Raw genomic sequence first — 19,667 nt, forward strand, 5'->3', positions numbered from 1 at the left:
GCCATCCTCTTCCCTCCCTCTGCAGGACAAGCAGAATGAGGCCAGTTATCTGCGGGACCACAAGGAGGAGCTGACTGAGGAGTTGGCCACAACCATCTTGCAGAAGGTAGGTGGGCCCTGGCATCCAGATAGCTGCCACTCACCACTCTGGCCTGGACCAGGGCCTCTGGTGAGCCGAAGAGCCTCTGCGGGTACCATTGTTGATTGGGCATCATTTGTTCCACTCCTTCTCACTCTGGGCTTCTATACTCTGGGGCTAATGCAGAGGGCTGCACTGCACTGCAAAAGCTATGCAGTATGAACATGATTGCCTTCAGGGAATGAGCTAGCAAGTGAAGAGCCAGGAACTCAGACCAGAGACCTTTGTGCAAATGGACTCATTAAACCCAAGTAGCCATGACCAGCATAGTAGGTGGTATAAATGAACTGAGGCCATCCCTGATGACACTCAGTATCTGCCCCTCCTTAAGGCTCCTTAGGGATTCCAGACACTTCCTAAAGTCAGGATGTACAGCCAGAGACTCTGGGTTTGAGATCCAGCTCCACTGTTTATAAGCTGTGTGTCCTTACCTGATAACATGTGAGCCTGATTCCTCATCTGTAAAATGGGGAGTGTTACGGTGTGTAGCTCTTAGAACTGTTTTGAGAATTAAATGAAGTAAAGTGTATATGGTGCCTAGCAGAGTCTGGCATGGTAGGTGCTTAATAAATACAAGTTGACAGTGTCATAAAAAGATTACTCATAAACTGTAAAGTGTTATAGAAAGGTCAAGGTTTTAGTCGTGCTGTTTTATCACAAGGCAGATCTGAAACTGGCTAGCATTCTGTTAAAACTAAGCTCTTAAATGGCTTAAAAAAAAAAACCCAAGAATGGTCCCAGTTACTCCATGTAGCATCAGAGGCCTCTCCAATAACTTGTCCCCTTTTGTCACCTGCCTCCTCCTCAGATCATAAGAAAACAGAAGAACAAAAGTGAGCAGCGCATGGAAGAGGAGCCAGAGTGGCCGCAGCCCCAGAGCTGCAGCACGAAGGCTGCTGACGAGGGGACCACAGCCTTTCCAGGAAGCCACCAAGCTTCTACCACCCTCTGGGTGAGTCCCCACACTGTGCTGGCCCACCCCCAATAAGTGCCCTGTGTGTGTGCACATCAGAGCCATTCTCCCCACAGAAATGGGGACACTAGGCTCAACATCCATGGTCAGCACATGTGCCCACCAGACAGCATAGTTCCTGGAGGGCGGGGAGAGACTGGGAGAGAGTACTGTGGGGGGGCCTGCAGGAACGTGGAGGTGGGTTTTTACACAGAGACCAATTTAGGAAAAATATGTCAATAGGCTTTTTAAAAATTCATTCTGAAAAGAGTTGTATGGAGTCTTGTGGAAAAAATAGTTTTCTGGGGGCCATGTGTGTTCTTACAACTTGAGCACTTGCTTGATGGAAACTGAGACTTGACAGTGAGAGAATTGCCTTCTGAGGTCACAGCTGGACGTGGGCGGGAACTCGAGATGGACAGATCTTTTTGTTCATCATCCCCAACCACAAAGCACAGTGTCCTTCCTGTGACCCAAGGGTCTGGGCCTGCCATGTCTGCGGTAGAGTCACCAAGCCCGTAAATCCTTTGGATCGTGTTTAAGCAGCCCCGGGAAGGACAGGTGAATGGGATAGAGGCTGGGCCCTCAGCGTGGAGACTCAGCAAGAAAGAGCAGGACTGGCCAGCAGGGCTGGTGTTGTGTCAGCTAGGTTTATATACAAAACAGAAACAGGAGTTCCCACTGTGGCTCAGCAGTAACAAGCCCGACTAGTATCCATGAGGATGCGGGTTTGATCCCTGGCCCTGCTCAGTGGGTTAAGGATCCAGCATTGCCGTGAGCCGTGGTGTAGGTAGAAGACGCAGCTCAGATCCTGCATTGCTGTGGCTGTGGCCTAGGCCAGCGGTGGCTGCAGCTCCGATTTGACCTCTACCCTGGGAACCTCCATATGCTGCATATGTGGCCCTAAAAAGCAAAAACAAACAAACAAACAAAAAACAGAAACAGACTTACGTAGAACTTATTGTTACCAAGGGTGAAAGGGAGACAAGGGAGGATAAATTAGGAATATGGGATTAACAGATACACACTACTGTATATAATATAGGTAAACAACAAGGATTTACTCTATAACATGGAGAACAATATTTAATTGCTATAACTTATAATGGAAAATAATCTGAAAAAAATATACATATATGTAACTTTGCTGTACACCTGAAACTAACACAATATTGTAAATCAGTTATACTCAAATTGTTAAAACAAAAACAAAAACTGGAGAAAGGCAGACATGGGAAATGCACCCCATCACACATTATTTCTTTTACTCTCCACCAAAAGGTGGGGATACAGGTATTATTAGTCCCATTTTACAGGTGAAGAAACTGAGGCCAAAGCTTTAGCATAACTTACCTACATTCCCATAGCTAGTGATCAGTGGGACCGGGAGTTGTATACCTTTTTCCTGCTCCAAAGCTTTTGATCTAGTTTCTTCCCCTATAAAATGAGATTGATAGACTCAGTGATCCCTGAGGCCCCTTTTATCCCAGAGGTTTTAGGTCTGCACTGTCCAGTATGACGGCCACAAGACACAAGTGACAATTTAAATTTAAATTAACTAAGTTAAATTAAAAATCCAGTTCTTCGCTCACACTGGCCACATTTCAAATCCTCAACAGCCCCCGGGGCTGGTGGCTACATTATCGGACGGTGCAGATATAGGACATTTCCATCCTCCTTGAAAGTTTTCTTACCCAGCTCTGGTCCAGGGCATTAGATAAAGAAGGAGTGGGAAACAGAGGCCAGAGAAGCAGAAATGCTTCTGGACAATGGCCAGAGCCTGGATGTGGACCAGCAGGCCAAGCCCTGGTTCTTGGGTATTTCATGGAGGGTGGCTCTCCCGCCGTTCCACGAGCTGTTCTCACCCTGGACGCTTGTCTACATCACCTGTCTGAGCTCCACTCTGGGGCCGCCAACTCAGGGTGGAGCCTGGGCAGCTGTCCATCCACCCAAAGGTGGCAGGTGATGCCAGCAGGCTGCAGGCTTAAGGATGTCATCTTTGTGATATGTCGAGAAGGGCACCCTGACCTATAGACCCTGGAGGGTCCTAAGCCAGCGGCCTCCTGGCAGTGCTTCCCCTCGATCCTGAGTTCTCTGATCACATGGAAACTCTGGCTCAGGGAGTGACTACGCAGAATCCCATAATGCTACAGTTCCCCTTACTCAGGCTTAACTGCAAACACCAAACCTAATCCACCCCATTCAGCCAGGAATTCTCACCTCTTCTCTTGAAAGAAAGCTGAGTGTGATTGTCCTCTTTTTTTTATGTCCTCCCTTATTGCGTGTTTTTCCACTCGTAGGGAGGTGCAATCTGGCTTTCAAAGGCTTGAAATGCAATATCCTAAAAGGCACCAGTGCAGGGGTTATAATTCATCATGCATATATAAAAAAAATCATCTCTGTAATAATGTGGTCATCCTGCGGATAATAATGATGACAGCAGGGACCGGGCATACAATGTGTCCTGTGACTGACTGTCTCTCTGTCTCTTCTCTATCCTTTTCTATTTTCCTCAGCCTCCTCTCTTTGTGTTTTGGTCATTTTCCTCCCTCCCATTCGCTCTCTCCTGTAAAGGACTATAATGCAGATTTAAAGTGTTTTTCATCATCGTTATAATTATTAGATTGAATTTTATGGCTATGCCTAACCCTATAAATACATAGCAAAGCCATGTCTCAGTTGTTATTCATGTGAACACTGTTATTGATCCCTTTGCCCAAATACCCTTCATACTAAAAACATTCTCTTCCTATTTTATGTTGTGGACTTGAGAGCAAAGACTATTTTGAAGCCATATGCGGTGCCTCAGGGAGCCTGCCCTGTTGTCGATGATGATAATCATTGCAGTCATAGCAACAGTATACCATTTCAAGAGATACAGGTAGAATAGGATGCTGCTGCCCACATGGGGGACCAGTGGCTGCAAAGGAGGCTTTAATAAAGGTAACTGCTGATCACACTGTGAGTTTCTCTTAAAGCTTCAGAACCAGCTGGTTTGGATGGCATGTCCTGCTGGGTTGGAGCATGTCAGCCTGGACTGTGTTGTCCCCAGGCTTTCAGACAGAGCACCAGCAGCATGGGGGAGCATCACTTTGGAGCCAGACAGACCCAGGCTGAAATCCCGCCTCTGCCCCCCACCCCCTGTGCTTGGGCAATGTCCTCAGGCGTCCCCCATTGGACCGAGTGAGGGGATGGCAGTGTTGCTCAGCCACAGAGCTTCATAAATGCTCTTGTTTTTTTTTTTTTTTTAATTTTTTGGCCACGCCTACAGCATATGGAGGTTCCTGGGCCAGGGATCAAACCTACACCACAGCAGTGACCCAAGCCACTGCAGGGACAACACTGGATCTTTAACCCACTGAGCCACCAAGGAACTCCATAAATGCTCTTCTTTTGACTAATATTTACTGAGTGCATTCTGCGTGCTAGGTGTGACACAAATTCCTTTCTGTGAGCAAACTGAGGCCTAAAACAGTTGAAGTTCCTCCCAGGATCGCCCACAGTAAGAGGAAGAGCTGGGACGGACGCCCTGCCCAACACACTGTCCATTCATGCCTGAAGAGATAAGAGGCCCAGCCTGCCTGAAATTCTCAAGTCCATCCTTGTGAGGCTTTTCTGACGTGCTATCATTTCTGGATTCACACACTCCAGCCCCCCATAGCCAGCCCCCCAGCATATGGTAACTCAGGCCAGCCCTTCCTGACATCCCTGGCCCTGTTTCTTCCATGGACCCCCAGAGGAAGAGGTCCATGTGTAAGAGGAAGAAAAATAGAACCTATTGGTGGGAAGGAAAGGATAGGTAGGCACAGAGAGCCTGGCAAGGTAATAAGCAAATGAGTTGATCAAAAATCCACCACTTCCTGAGAGCCACAGGGAACAACTGGGAACCAGCCGGCAAGTAAAAGCGTTATTGTGGCGCCATCTTCTGGGCTATGTGTGTTCACTGCAATGAGTTTGTGGCGAAATGGAGCTTTAGTCTCAAAACTGGGGCTTTCCCACTCTGGCTGGAGACAGCTGGCCAGCAGCGTCCTGAGACATGTTGGGGGGAGATTTTTGGAGATGTTTGTAATTGTCAAGGTATAGTTTTTTTCCACATTGTGAAACAATTCCTTGCCTGAAATAGATTATAAAAGCCTGGTGTCCGTAACACATGAAAAACAGATCCCATCGTCCCTGCTAGAACCAGACGACTTTTCATTTCTTGGTCTTGCCTTTTGTAGGTAAGGGAGCATTTCTGCTCTATAGAAATGGAGCCCAGCCATCTCCTACAGACATGCACATGTAGAAATAAAACATAATTTGAACCACTGTAAAATGAAATACTAACAATTATTTCCTCTTATTTTTTTTTTCTTTTAAATGGCCTTACCTGTGGCATTCAGAATTCCCTAGGTCAGAGGATGAATCGGAGCCACAACTGAGGCCTATGCTTCAGCCACAGCTACCTAGATCTGAGCCACATCTGTGACCCACTGTGGCAATGCCAGATCTTAAAGCCACTGAGAGAGGCCAGGGATTGAACCCACATCCTCACAGAGACAACATCGTGTCCTTAACCAGCTGGGCCACAACAGGAATTCCTGTTTCCTCCACCCCCTGGCATATGGAGTTCCCAGGCCAGGGATCAGATCCAAGCCACAACTGCAGTAACACTGGATCCTTTAACCCATTCTGCCCAGCTGCAGATCAAACCTACATCCTGGTGCTGCAGAGACATTGCCAATCCCATTGTGCCACAGCAGGAAGTCCGCTGTAAGAAGTTTGAAGATAGAAAAATAAAGCCTAGGGTATATAAAATATAGCAGGTGAAGCTGCAGTAATACTGCACCTGGCAATAGGCCATCGGCTCCTTATGGCGAGACCTGTGTCTTACATCCTACAGATTCGGTCACAAACAAGGGACCAAGGGTCACACCTAAAAGACCATCCCTGTCTTCAAGGAGTTCACAGTCTGTAGAAGAGTCAACAAGTTGGAATATGAGCGGTGCAGAGACAGGAAGGTCCATGTGATCACAAAGAAGGGGGGGGCCTTTTGTCAGTCCAAAGTGGGAAGCATTTCAAGGATATGTCCCTCAATACACAGGGGTTTGCCACAGAAGAATTTTTTTTCCTTCACTTTTAATAATTTCACTTGCGGGAGTTCCCATGGTGGCTCAGTGGAAACGAATCTGACTAGCATCCATGAGGATGCAGTTTCGATCCCTGGCCTCGCTCAGTGCATTAAAGATCCGGCATTGCCGTGAGCTGTGGTGTAGGTCACAGATGTGGCTTGGATCTGGCTTTGCTGTGGCTGTGGTGTAGGCCAATGGCTACAGCTCTGATTTGACCCCTAGCCTGGGAACCTCCATATGCCACAGGTATGGCCCTAAAAAGACAAAAATTTTTCACTTGCCAGCTTACCATCAACCTTGATCTCTGCCTCTGTCATAGCCACTCATCATCTGTCAAGAATTTCGCAAAATTATAGATGGCTCCCTGAATACCCAGTCCCAAGAAAAATGGTTATTGTCAAGCATCAGAGCTGTTCAGGACTCCAGGGACAGGATCAGTGCTTGCTGTGTCCTTGCAATGACGGAGGTGGCACCTGTCAGCTGAAAACCACTTGTTAGCTTGGCTCTTGTCCAAGTAAGACCTTGCTCTCCATGATGTGAGGATGACAGTGGGCTGCATCTATGTTCCTTTTGTTCCCCAAAGTTATTCAAGAAGTTAGCAAAATAATAATAATCAGGCACTTCTGAAAAACTATCCTATAGCCCACCGCAAGTCACATTCACTCCATAGTAAACATTCATTGATTTCCAGTTCTGGACCAGTTACTGTGCTAGGGGCTGAGGATGTCAACATTAATAAGCCATTAACTGCCCTCCGTTGCTTGCAATCTAGTGGGGACATCAGCCAAAAGCCAGATGTTTGCAATAGAGTGTAATATAACAAAGCAACAACAGAAGCAGCCAGGACCCTCAGCCCAGCTTGAGGAAGGGCGTTACCCACAGACCATGGCCTGTTTGTACCAAATGCACACAGAATCCTACGTAATTGATAAGCTGGGGAGAGCTCAGCCACCCCTGGGCTGTGTTGACCTGGGGCTGCTGCATTGAATGGCAGGTCTAGAGACCCACCCTACTCTCTTCTGTGATCAAAGGGATGGGAGGCAGGTTGTGACCCTTGATACACAGCTTAAAGGGTTCCATATTTGTTCTGCAAAACTATCTTCCTCCTGGACCGGCATTAAGGTCTTGTGAGGGGAAATAAAAGATGTTTCCTATGACTCTTTCTGAACCAGAACTGGCTGAACCACCCTCTCCAACAAAGTGTGCCAGACGCTCTGTATTTGAGAGCTGCTGGGTCCTGCTCCAGCTTGTGATGCTGGGATGTTGGCCTCGATCCTCAGCCTCTCTGAGTCTCAGACTGGTTACCCATCCTTCCAGCAAGGCTACCGAGAACATTGTCCTTTCCCTAAACCCGTCATGAAGCTTAGTTTTCTCACCCAGATATTTGGAGCTGGTGTTTGCTGTTTTCCTTCGTTATTACCAAACACTTTTTTAAAGCTCTTATTATGCATGTACTGTCTGCAAGGCAAGATTAGATTTCTGCATCTCTTAAGAAATTAAGTCATCAGCCAAAGTGTTGTAGCCAAGGTGGTCTTAGAGCCCCGGTTCAGCTGAGTCCCGAGTCCAGCCTTAGTCCTGCCCACGGCTCTCCAAACACGCTCCCCTTCTGTCTGCTACTCTCAGCACCGGTGCTGGAGAGAAGACGTTTGTACCAAGATGAGCCTGTTTCTTCGTGGGAGGAAGCAGTAGTGCTGTTAGTGTCGAGGTCTGCCAGCAGATGGCGCCAGACTGCTTGGGGCCTGAGTCCGAGATCAGGACTTTGCTTCCCTTCATCGTCAGAGTTGCTTGCTTGCTTACTTGCCTTTTTGTAATGATTTTTTTCCATTATAGTTGGTTAACAGTGTTCTGTCAATTTTCTACTGTACAGCAAAGTGACCCAGTCACACACACACACACACACACACACACACACACACACACACACACACACACACATTCTTTTTCTCACATTATCCTCCATCATGCTCCATCACAAGTGACTAGATATAGTTCCCTGTGCTATACAGCGGGGTCTCATTGCTTATCCATTCCAAATGCAATAGTCTGCATCTATTAACCCCAGATTCCCAGTCCATCTCACTCCCTCCCCGTCTCCCTCCCCCTTGGCAACCACAAGTCTGTTCTCCAAGCCCATGAGTGGAAAGTTTCATTTGTGCCATAATTAGATACTTTCATTAGAAAATTTCATTTGCGCCATATATTAGTTGCTATCTGTGGCTTGTCCTTTCCTTCCTCAGTTTCATTGATATAAAAAGGGCAAAGTCAATCACCAATGGAAGAGAATTCTTTCATTAGATGACAAAGGAAAAAAAAATTAATCTTGCTGTCTGATGAAATTCCATATATAGAACATTTGAGTTTCAAATTCGCTAACATTAGTAACATCGAAATAATACATTTGTAACATATAGAAATAATACAGTTCAAACATATTTCCTGTCAGTTTGAAATTCTGTTTCTACTACTTGTCCTTAGGTTAGAGTTTACCTTCTTTAGCTAAATGGAAACATGTTGTAATAGTTCTGGGCATATGGACTGACCATCTTAATACTGATTTATCTGAGACACTTACATTGTGCTAAAACTTTCTACTTAAGCTGAATCACTCAGGCTTGAAGGTCTCTGAAGGGAAGATGCTCTTGTTTTCATTACACACAGTTGGCCCAGAAGCCCGGGCTAGGAGAATGGCTGGATTAGCAGGAGTCGTGTGAGAACCAGTTCTGTCTGATTCCGCTACATCTCCAATGCTTCCTGGAAGTCCTGGCCACGTGCAATGGAATAAACAGGGAACCATTTGGGCCATTATATGGCAGGATATACTGATTCGCAACTGCTAGACTTCAACATGAGAAAAGCCTATACCATCAGATGTGTCTTCTTCGCACTGTGGGGTGCCTGCTGGATCTGAAAGCACTCCTCCTGGGGACTGTGCTTTACGAGGTCACCCCTTCCCCTCTTCTCTTTCCACAGCGGTCTCAGTCTGCGTTCTCACTCAGCAGAGAGGATGCCCTGCGGACCTCTTCGCTGGAGGCTGCATCGAGGCAGCCGAAGGACCAGCAGCCAAGGGAGGAGGCGGCGTTGCCCAACTGGAAGAGTGTGGACAGGCTGGATGAGACAAGTAACTGTTCTAAGCAGCATCTGCTTGGTCTGTGGGTTTCAAAAATGCTGTTGGGAGGCTCCTTGACTGGTGTGTGGTTGTTCAGCCCGTCCTCCCATGGGTCTGAGTAGGAGTGTGTCCATATGGGCAGCTGGGCCACTGAGTCACAAGGGCTTTCACGCGGCTCACAGTATATAATGTGAGCATATTTCCCACATGGGAAGTTTTCCTGCTGAGACCAGTGGGACAGTAGGCAAGTGTGTTAAAATCACTAGGCTCTATAGTCCCACTTCAGCTGCCTGTTCTGTGCAGACTAGGAGAAGCTGTCTTATTATATCTAGGCCAGGAGCACCAAGCCAGCCCAGCAGGCATTCATTTCAGTGTTTAAAGAGATTTGGGTTCCAGCATCAGTTGGTTTAGGGGTATCCCTTCTGAAACCTGTCATATTACTGAAGGTAACCCTTGCTGCTGTAACAAGTAAACTAAACATTTAGGTGGCCTAATGCAGTTGTTTTGTTTCCCATCACACAACAGTGCAGTACAGTATCCTGGCCATGGAGGCCTTCAGAAGCCTAGGCTCCTTCTACCTGTGGCTCTGTGGTCCTCTCGGGCCTCTGAGTCTTCTGCTGGGTCATTCTCATTGGCCAGCAGATGGAGGAAGAGAGAATGCAGAAGGCAGAGGGAAATGGCACACACCACTCTAGCTCCCATTCCATGGGCGAAAGCACTAGTCCTGTGGCCCCACCTGGATGCAGGGGAACCTGAGAAATGTAGTCCTGGTCAGGCAGCTGCATCCCAGAAACACTGCTCTGCCATGAAAGGGGCTGGGTGCAGAGTCTTTGATGGGAAGCTGGCCATCCTTGCCATAGCTGAGGATGGCAAGCTGTCCACTTTTCCCGCGCCTGGTCCTAGGATGTCCCACGTCTGCGTAGGGCAGTTAAACTCGCATCTCTGAAAACTCCTCAATAACTACAATACACAGTCCTTTATAAAGCTGTTAAGTCATGCAATCCCTAACAGTGAAGAGACTCAAATTAGCTGTGTCACTTTCCCAGAGTCACACATCCGAAGGCTGTGAGATGCTTGGAACCACATGAGTAACAGCTGAGGGCCATGAAGCCCTGTGCTCAGGCCAACTAGGTCTTTTGGGCCCTGTGACTGACTGAGAAAAGATGTTCACCCCACTCCAGGATAGGTCTCCTTTCCTCACCTAGATACGTGTACCTATAATGGAAGCTAGGCACGTTTGTCCTCACAAGAAACCACTGAAAGTACTCTCTTCCATGTTTTACATCATATCTGGACCACTTTCCTTTTCAACAATGACAACAAATTTGCAGCAAAATACTCATTTTAGAAATATCCTTTTCAAAACTGTGCTATCATTTTTACTCTATAAGGGAAAATATTTAACTAACAGCTGTATAAACAAATTCCATTATTATCACAGTGAAAAGAATCAAAAAACATTCAATGGAGTTCCCGTCATGGTGCAGTGGAAAATGAATCCGACTAGGAACCATGAAGTTTCGGGTTCAATCCCTGGCCTCGCTCAGTGGGTTAAGGATCCGGCGTTGCTGTGAGCTGTAGTGTAGGTCGCAGACACAGCTTGGATCCCCCATTGCTGTGCTGTGGTGCAGGCCAGCACTATAGCTCCGATTGGACCCCTAGCCTGGGAACCTCCATGTGCCACAGGTGCAGCCCAAAAAAAAGCAAAACAAAAACAAAAACATTCAATAGTTTTTTAACAGTCATTCTAAAGATTTTCCAAGAGAGATCACTTCTGTGTTAACTTTTTGGTGCCTGTCCGTAGAAACTGCTGATAGAGATCCTATGTGCACATGAAATTTCTTTATTTATGTATGTTTTTGTTTTTTTTATTTTTAAGTGCATTTTTTCTAGAGATGCTTTTCCTTCCTCTTCCTGTCTGGCATATCCATTGATGCATTCATTCATTCATTCATTCGGATTGTGTCTATCTCTCATATCCAAATCCATTGATGCATTCATCCATCATTCATTCATTCCTATTCTTTCTCTTTGTCTCTCATATCTGTATCCATTGATTCATACATTCATAATTAATTCATTCATCCATATTCTTTCTTCCCTTCTCTCTTTATCTCTCATCAGGGGTTGAAAGTTCCCACAGAGAAGGGACTCATAGATTCCACAGGGCATATAAGAATAGCATATAATAGATCTTTAGTAAACAATCATAACTATCTTTTAAAAAGCACTTCACAATTTTTTCAATTCATAGAGTCCCTGTACAGGCACTATTTTATTTATTCCTCCAAAGTATTGCTATTATCTTGTGAGGCAGATAAGAACTTTGAAGGACAATGAGACAAAGTGACTTGTCCAAGATCCTACAGCTGATGTGATCCTCAAACCCAAACATCAGGGCTCCGATTTGCAGGGTTTTTCAACTACTGCATGATGATAAGTGTTTCTACACCATAAAAATAAACAAACAACAACAAAGAGCATTTCAAAATTCAGACTTAGAAACTGATAACTTCAGGGGAAATTATAAGCACTTCTAAAAGACACTCCTTTTCACAAAATAGTTCTTGCTGAATTATGAGCAATCCAAATAAATTTGCAAAGGATCTTGGTTTTCCAAACATGATTTTGTGCATAAATTTCTCTAAAATAAGGAACCCATGTGTCATTTGTCAGTTGCATAGAAACATAAAACTTAGTTTGACAGTATCACACACAGAAAAAGATTTCATGCTTGGCTCAAAAACCCATGCATCTCTCAGGATTAAGATTTAAAATGAAAAATATTAAGCACTTGTGTAGAAAAGTGCTGATTTTTCTGAGGACAGCTGGGCTGCTGACGTGCTAAAACGTCCAGGCCAACCCCAGAGGTCTTGAAAGATGTCTGCTCTGTTGAGCAGGAAGCAGGTTATTCCCTGGGGCACTGCTCAGTCTCAGCAGAGCAGAAATGTAGCACAGAGGAGCCCCAGAGGCAGAGGTCATCTTAGAAGGTTAACGTCATCTGGGCTATTTTCAGCAGTCCTGTTTATGCCTCAGGGGAAAGGTTGGTTCCGGAGCCTGCTGGTCCAGAGTTGAGGTCAGCTGGAGGGACACTGTGGGCTGAGTAAACCCACCTTCAGTCTGCAGTCTTGACAGTGCTTATAGTAAATGATGCATTTCCCCCCAAACACAGTTTCACTTTGTAGACCTTGATTGAGCATCTCCTGTATACACAGCATGTGCTCAGTCCTGGGAAATAAAGATCAGGGGTGGTCCCTACTCTTGAGTTTCTCACTGTGAGGTGTCTGCATAAGCCTGAAAGAGTGAGGATTTGGAGAAAGGAGAGGATGGAGGGGAACAGGGTCCCAGAGCAATGCTCCCAACATGCTAGGGGAATGTGGTACTGGTGGCCAGGCAGAGCTTAGAGAATTTCCCACCGTGCAGCTTGACAACCAAGGTTTTCATAGGGTTGAGCATTCATGGCACCACCCGTGCTTCTCAGATATAAAATTTGACCAACTTCTACTTCTCCCAAGGAACATGCAACCTGGGATTGTGAAAGGCAGGAGAAGAGAGGCGCTGGCAATGGGCAAACCGCAGCCTCCCATGTGGTGGGCAATGGAGGCAAGCTCAGGACCACGTTCACAACATGCCAACTCTGGAGCCAGGCGCAGAGTGGCATTATCAAGGCCTCGCTCTTTGGCTTCCTTCCATGGCCCCAGGAGAGGCTGCAGACAGCCGAGCTCATGCAGAGCCGCATATCAAGAGCCTCATCTTCCCCTGAAGTCTCTGTTCAGTAGCGAGTGGTCTTTACAAACCTAGGATGGGTGCAGAACTGGCCAGGGGCTAGGGGTCTAGCAGGGAAGCACAGGCGGCTCTGCCCTCAAGGAGCTCACAGTCAGGGGTGAGATGGGATCGGGGTAGACAACCAAAAAACAAGCTATGATATAGTTTAACTTTAAAAAAATGAAAGCTTTCTGGCAACGCTCAGAGAAAAGAGCAGCCAGCTCCTCAAGGAAGAAGGCCAAGGGTGTGCCCCTGAGGAAAAACATCAGATTCAGAGTCCCAAATATGGTCCAGAGGGCAGGCTTAGCTACTAGTTGTAAGGCAAAAGGACATGCCAGTTCGTAGAGCCACACTCCATGTCTGCTTTGCATCATGTCGCTGTCGGTTTGGCTTACCCAGAAGCAGACCTAATATAAAGATCTGAGGGCCTGTAGTGTATGTGGAGGTGAACCCAGGAACCATGGAGAGGGGAGATAGGACAGGAGACAGAGAAGGCAAGGCAGGCAACAAATGACTCATTATCAAGCAGGGTACGACCATGGGTGGCAAGCTTTTCCCCCTGGGGAACTCCAGGAGTCCCAGGGGGCAAGGGGGACATGGGTATTCACCCACCAGCTCCCCAGTCCTCAGTTAGAGCTGCTCCTAAGAGATGGTCGTTCCATTCTCCCCCAGGACAGCCGGCACAGCCTCTGGTAACCCGAGAAAGCCTTAGGAAAACCAAGACTGCTGCTCACTGGCCACTACTAGCTTCAATGAGAGAGAGCCTGAGCACTTCTGGGGAGATCCAGAGAGGCTCTTAATCCCTGGCTCCTGCACTCCCTCACTGGCGATCTTGGGGCATGGCACTGGGGAAAATTCCAACCAAAGAGTACCTTTTTTTTTTCTGGAAGACCTGCTGTTATCACAAGTAGAGTCCATAGCATGTGAAAGGTAATAACACCCTGGTTAGCCTCTTTTCTGAGTGTTCACACAGTCAATGAAAATATATTGTCACAGTATTGAATAGGAGATAGACATTACCTGCTTGCTATACACATGTACAAGGCGTACATGGGTGCTAATCCTTAGTTGGATGTTAAATAATAATCCAATTCAGTGGAGAGAAGATAAAACAGCTGGGGGCCCTCAGTGTAGCAGGCACTATGATGGATGCTTCACATGTGCTAGTGAACATAATGATCGCCCAACAGCCCAGGAAGGTCACACTGTCTCCGTGGACAGGTCAGGAAACAGGCTCAGAGATGCTCTCTGACCAAGGTCACCTGCTAGTAATGGCAATGACTGGGGCTCAGCCCTGGCTCTTCCTGAATCCAGAGTTCTTGTTCTTTGCCCTGCCCTACAGTGGCCTCACTGGTGGGTCCAGGGGAAAGAGCTGTTAAGAATTTGTTTTTGCTCTGAGCAGGTACGTGTAACACATTTTATGAGCCTTGCCTCATTTCATCCAGTGCCCTTTTCACCAACCAGAGCCCCAAGCTCAGACACTCACTCACACAGCAGCTAAGGAGACGAGCAGCTTTCTACCCAGGCCCTCTGATTTCACAGCCTCTGCCCTTTCCTCTGCACAAGCTGACCTGGGGACAGTGAAGGCCAGGATGATGACTGAGACCAGATCTCCCGCAGGGCCCTCGTCGTCAGGGAGAGGGCTCCGCCCTGTGCCTGATCAGCCAGAACACAAGCCAGATCATGCAATGAGCCACTCCGGTTGTCACAGCCACTCAGAGAAGGAGGAGGCTACATCTGGGTGGGAGGCCAGGAAGTGCTCCAGGAAGAGGGGCACAGAGGAGAACAGCCCCCTGCTCTGAGGCGATAACAGCCCTCTCTCGTTTCTCTCTCCCTCCTGCCTGTAGGTGCTGCCCCAGTTTTGCAGAGCCCTGATGGGAACTGGATGGCCCTCAAGGATGGGGCTCTGCCCCCGACCCGCCTGCTGGTCAAACCTAAGAGCGGCACCTTTCAGGCCCTGGAGGCAGCCTCCAGTGTGGCATCTGCCTATGATGAGATGGGCTCCGACAGTGAGGAAGACTTTGACTGGAGGGAGGCCTTGAGCACGCTGTGCCCTCAGCCCCAGGGCCTGCCCAGACACCCGCAGCCTCAGCCCATGCAGGTCCAGGGCTCAGATCAAGGCCCCTCTGCCGCCTCTGCCTCCTCCGGGCTCTCCCCCAACCCCGAGGCCATGTGCTCTGATTCAGAGACCTCCTCCGCAGGCTCTTCCCGTGAAGCTGGGCACCAGGCCAGGCTGTCCTGGTTGCAGAGGAAGGCCCCCAGGAACCCCGTGGCTGAGAAGATGCGCCTACAGGGAGAGCTAGATGTGAACTTCAACCCCCAGGCAGCCAGCAGGGAGACGTCAGACAGCAGTGAGCCTGAGGAAGCCCCCCATGCTGCAGATCGGCGGGCTAAAAGGTGGAGAAGGGCCCGGGGGGGCTCGGAGGAGCCAAGCAAGGAACTGTCTTCCCCCAACGCCCATCCTCCAGAGGGGGACACACATCAGGTAATAAAGCTGGGTGTGTGCAAGTGCACACACATAGTTCTCTAGGCTGTGCCCTCCTCCAAGCAGGAGTGGCATAGAGTCCTGGGTTCAGAAGCCACAGATCCAGGGTCTCATCTTGGTTTGGCTGCTAAGATGCGTCACATCAACTCTTGGAGGTGCCACATCCTCCTCTCTGGAGATGAGAGCTTAGAGTTCAAAGAGAGTTTGCCAAGTGTCCAATAGCAGACCAACAGCAGCAGCAGCACCTGGGAACTTGTTAGAAATGCCAATTCTCAGGCCCTGCCCCAGATCTGCTGAATCAGAACCTCTGAGGATGGAGCCCAGGCATCTCTGTTATAACAAGCTCTCTTGGTAATTCTGCTGTGCATTAAAGTTTGAGGGCCACTGGTGTGGGGTTAAAGGTATGGGGTTTAGAATCAGCCTGCCAGAATTCAAATCCAGCTGTGTGACCTTGGGCCAGGCATCATTTTAAGTCTCAGTTTCCTCATCTGTCAAATGGGGATAACATCAGAACCCACTTCAAAGAATGGCTTGTGGTGAGTGAACAAGATAACTTTATAAAGAGCTGAGCTCTATCCTAGTACACAGCACAAGCGCTCAGTAGGTGGTATTTCAATGTGATCACTCAGGGCACAGTTTACTAACATTCTGTGATTCTTAGTTCACATCACAAGCCTTCTCAGAATCCTCAGTGCTCAGTGCCTTCTTCCACATGGTTTAGTTCATGAACCCCCTTTGGGAACCTGGTTAATGCTCTAGATTGTCTCCATAGAAAAATGCACCTGTACACAAACACACACACACACACCTTACAATTTCAGGTAGTTCATGGACCCCCAACCAGATTAATTTCATATTCTCTGAATACATCCTGCTTGTCCCCCACTCCAAGCCTGTGATCATGCTATATCCTTGCCCTCACCTCTTCCTGGCTGTGATCACTGTGGACTGAGTATTCAACTTTGAGATGCCAGCTCTGGCCTTCCCCTAGCAATATTTTCTTAACTCAAAAGTGACACATGTAGCCTGGAAAGTTTAAATGACCTTATATAAGCCACAGATTGCACTATTTGCAACTGTGAGCCTGATGGAAGATCTAGTTATGGTGTCTTACCTTCTGTAGACACATCATCATTGCTACTCCCACGACTATCAACTTGACTTTTTATGCTCCTAGAGAAACCACACCCACCTTCTGAATGTCACTGCATCTCCTATAGTACCCTGCTACCATGCCCTGCATCTTAGTTTGAGTTCCACCAAAAAAGCAGGTCCTGAGTCAAGGATCTGGATGTAGGTTATGTGGAAGGAGATCCCAGGAAGCCCAAGAGTGAAATGGAGAAATGAGAATACAGTATAGGCAACTGGGGCTCCATCCCACCAGGGACCTGCTGAGAAGCCGTGAGGACCACAGCTCAGATTTCTCCCACCAGAAGATGGGGAGCAGTTGTCCAGTCTCCCATCTGCCGCTGGGAGAGCGCAGTCCCACCTAAGGTGGGCAGAAAACCCACACAGGGCCAGGTTTGCATGGACGACGCCTGAGAAATCTCTCAGAGAAGAGAGAGATCCAGGTCTGAGATGGGAAACTATCAGTGGGCCAGGAACTGTCCCCCGTGGCGATGGGTCCAGGGAGATACAGCCTGGGACATCACCAGCATCTTTACAGTGACTGTCTATGACTGGCTCAGTCAGATCCCTGATCCTGGGGCCCCCATGAAGATAGTCATGAATTCAGAGATTCTTGGATCGCAGAATTTAGCAGCAGTACTGCCTGACCTGCCAGTACATTACCTAGAAATTCGGTCCAAGCTCTAATTTTCTCCTCTGTAAAATACAATTACAAATCTGACATGTGAGATTGTTGTGATCATAAATTAGAAATGTGAAATTCTATTCAGTGGCGAATCATTATCTAAATCAAGTGGAGACTGTTTTGTAGGAACTCTGGGTTACTTTGCCCCAAGGAATATTCTTGAGGGTTGTCTGCATGATTCACTTGCAGGTATGAAATGCTATGTATGCCCCACAACTAGATGCCTGAAACTTCCTCTTTATTCTGAGGTGGCTTGTAAATTGTCTTCTGCTGTTAATCTTTGCGGGGCATCAAAGGGAGAAGACAGGGGCCAAGGAAAAGGATCATACACACCTAGAACACTGTTCTTCCCTCTCCCCCTTTTAGCTGTGTAACTGCTACACTTTGAATCTCAACCCAGGCATCACCTCCGCGAGGAAGCTTTCCCTAACTCTCAGCCCTCCCCCTCACCTGTTGCAAGTGTCGCAGTCTCCCTCCCCATCCCTTGCTTCTCCGCACTGATCAGGGTTTTAGTGCGTCTCCTCCTCTAGGGGGCGCGCCGGGGCTGCCGGCCAGGTTTGTTCAGCTTGGCATCCTCAACACCAGCACCGTGCTGCCCTAGTGGGCACTCGATGAGTATTTTGCCAAAGTAAAACAGAATTCAAACACTTTTTCTGAGCACAGATGCCCACCTGACTAAACTTTTAACGAAGTACTAAGATACATGTGTTTGAGAAATTAAAAGTAAAAAGTAGGAGTTCCCGTCGTGGCTCAGTACTAATGAACCCAACTAGGACCCATGAGGACTCGGGTTCGATCCCTGGCCTCGCTCAGTGGGTCAAGGATCTGGCATTGCGATGAGCTGTGGTATAGGTCGCAGATGAGGCTCGGATCTGGCGTTGCTGTGACTGTGGCATAGACCAGCAGCTGCAGCTCCGATTGGACCCCTAGCCTGGGAACGTCCATATGCTGTGGGTGCAGACCTAAAGAGAAAAATAAAAAACTAAAAAATTTTTTAAAAAAAGCCCATCTATAGGAAAAGCAGATCAGGTAAGAGAGCTTCATTTTCCTGCACTATCCTTTACTCGGGGATTACTGGGAGCAATAAGCAACATGATGTTAGCAGCAGTGTCTTCAGCTCCTGATTCTGCCTTTCCCTTAGGTGTCGGGTGATTTATCAGAGACTGACATCAGCAGTGAGGCTAGGCACCGCAGGTCCAGCACGGACACATCAGAGCAGAAACTGAGAAACAGGCTGTACGAGTTGGCAATGAAAATGAGTGAGAAGGAGACTTCTTCTGGGGAGGAACAGGAGTCTGAGCCCAAAACAGAGTCTGAGAACCAGAAGGAAAGTCTGTCTTCTGAAGAGAACAGCCAGAGCGTCCAAGAAGAGCTGAAGAAGGTAAGGGCTGTGGTACCACCTGCAGTCGTTTCAGCTTCTGCATCTGGGGTGTGGGGGAAGGTTCTGTGTTTTGTGCAGAGATGTACTGGGCTCCCAAAGGACACTCTCTAAAATGCCCATCCCTGTGCACTTAAGAGAGGCCAAGGAAACCCTACTTGATTAGAACTGAGTTGTTGAATCAGGAAAACAGCACTAGGTGTCCTTGGACATCTCCCAAGACCTCTCATCTGCTTCTATCCTTCATCAAGACAGCCTTTCTGTTTCAAGTCTGTAATGTAATACCCATGGTCAGTCTCACGGGTAAGGAGCCGTGTTGTTTCCAGCCCCACTCTCTTCCTGAGGAGTGTGTTCTATGGGTTGAGAACATCTAGCCAATCCTCTTTTAGTCAGTGATGAAGCTTCATTTCAGTATGAAGTCTCTGTGTTGAGAGTGGCCTGCTGGATCATTCATCTTGGCAGTTTTCAGATTTGGGCTTGTTTGACTTAGCTAGAAGCCATTCTCAAACAAACCTTACCTGGAGTCCAGTGTTTTAAATAGATAAAAACACTGCTGCTCTTAGAGTCCCCAAAGTCCCAACGACTTGATCTTCAACCCTCCCCGCCTTCCCCTAAACAGGCCACCAAGTTCCAAGGGACACTGTGTGAAAACCAAAGAAAATAGGCTCTACCTCTGTCAGAAAGGGATCAGACTTTCTGCCCACCATCCTCTGGCAAGTGCCTGGGTTCCTGCTACAGCCCTTCCAGGTACATTCATGTTAGACATGGCCCTTTGGTCAGGATATTCCGGCTGCCTCCAATGGGAGGGGAAGAAGCTAGCATTTGTTCAGTGTCTCCTACATGCCTGGTACTTTGCATGTGTTCGTTCATTTAATATAAAACATTTGAGGCAATCACAGCCCCATTTTGCAGAGGAGG

At 47.7% G+C, this 19,667-nt stretch overlaps 1 protein-coding gene and 1 long non-coding RNA gene across 10 annotated transcripts in view; one reads left to right on the plus strand and one right to left on the minus strand.

Annotated features, from left to right (window-relative positions):
* MYRIP (myosin VIIA and Rab interacting protein) overlaps positions 1–19,667 on the plus strand; it is a 210,016-nt gene that overhangs the window by 154,382 nt on the left and 35,967 nt on the right. For 3 of the 4 annotated variants that reach the window (XM_084986612.1, NM_001161754.1, XM_084986613.1), the window contains 5 exon segments: positions 26–106; positions 948–1,091; positions 9,173–9,320; positions 14,921–15,558; positions 18,513–18,752. In XM_084986612.1, the coding sequence (XP_084842738.1) occupies positions 26–106; positions 948–1,091; positions 9,173–9,320; positions 14,921–15,558; positions 18,513–18,752 (1,251 nt within the window). 4 annotated transcript variants of the gene reach the window in all.
* The window catches only part of LOC110256427 (uncharacterized), a 193,100-nt gene that overhangs the window by 8,774 nt on the left and 164,659 nt on the right, over positions 1–19,667 (minus strand). For 3 of the 6 annotated variants that reach the window (XR_014822802.1, XR_014822798.1, XR_014822800.1), the window contains 2 exons: positions 3,312–3,432; positions 2,445–2,528 (listed from right to left, as the gene is read on the minus strand). The exons of the other annotated variants lie outside the window; for them this stretch is intronic. This is a non-coding gene — a long non-coding RNA (uncharacterized LOC110256427). Of the gene's footprint in view, positions 1–2,444; positions 2,529–3,311; positions 3,433–19,667 lie in introns of those variants that run through there. 6 annotated transcript variants of the gene reach the window in all.

The sequence above is a fragment of the Sus scrofa genome, chromosome 13, assembly GCF_054392235.1.
Source record: "Sus scrofa isolate SSC_HxYL_T2T_F1_AM1 chromosome 13, Sscrofa_HxYL_maternal_Yorkshire_Landrace_v2.0, whole genome shotgun sequence".
Lineage (NCBI taxonomy): Eukaryota > Metazoa > Chordata > Mammalia > Artiodactyla > Suidae > Sus > Sus scrofa.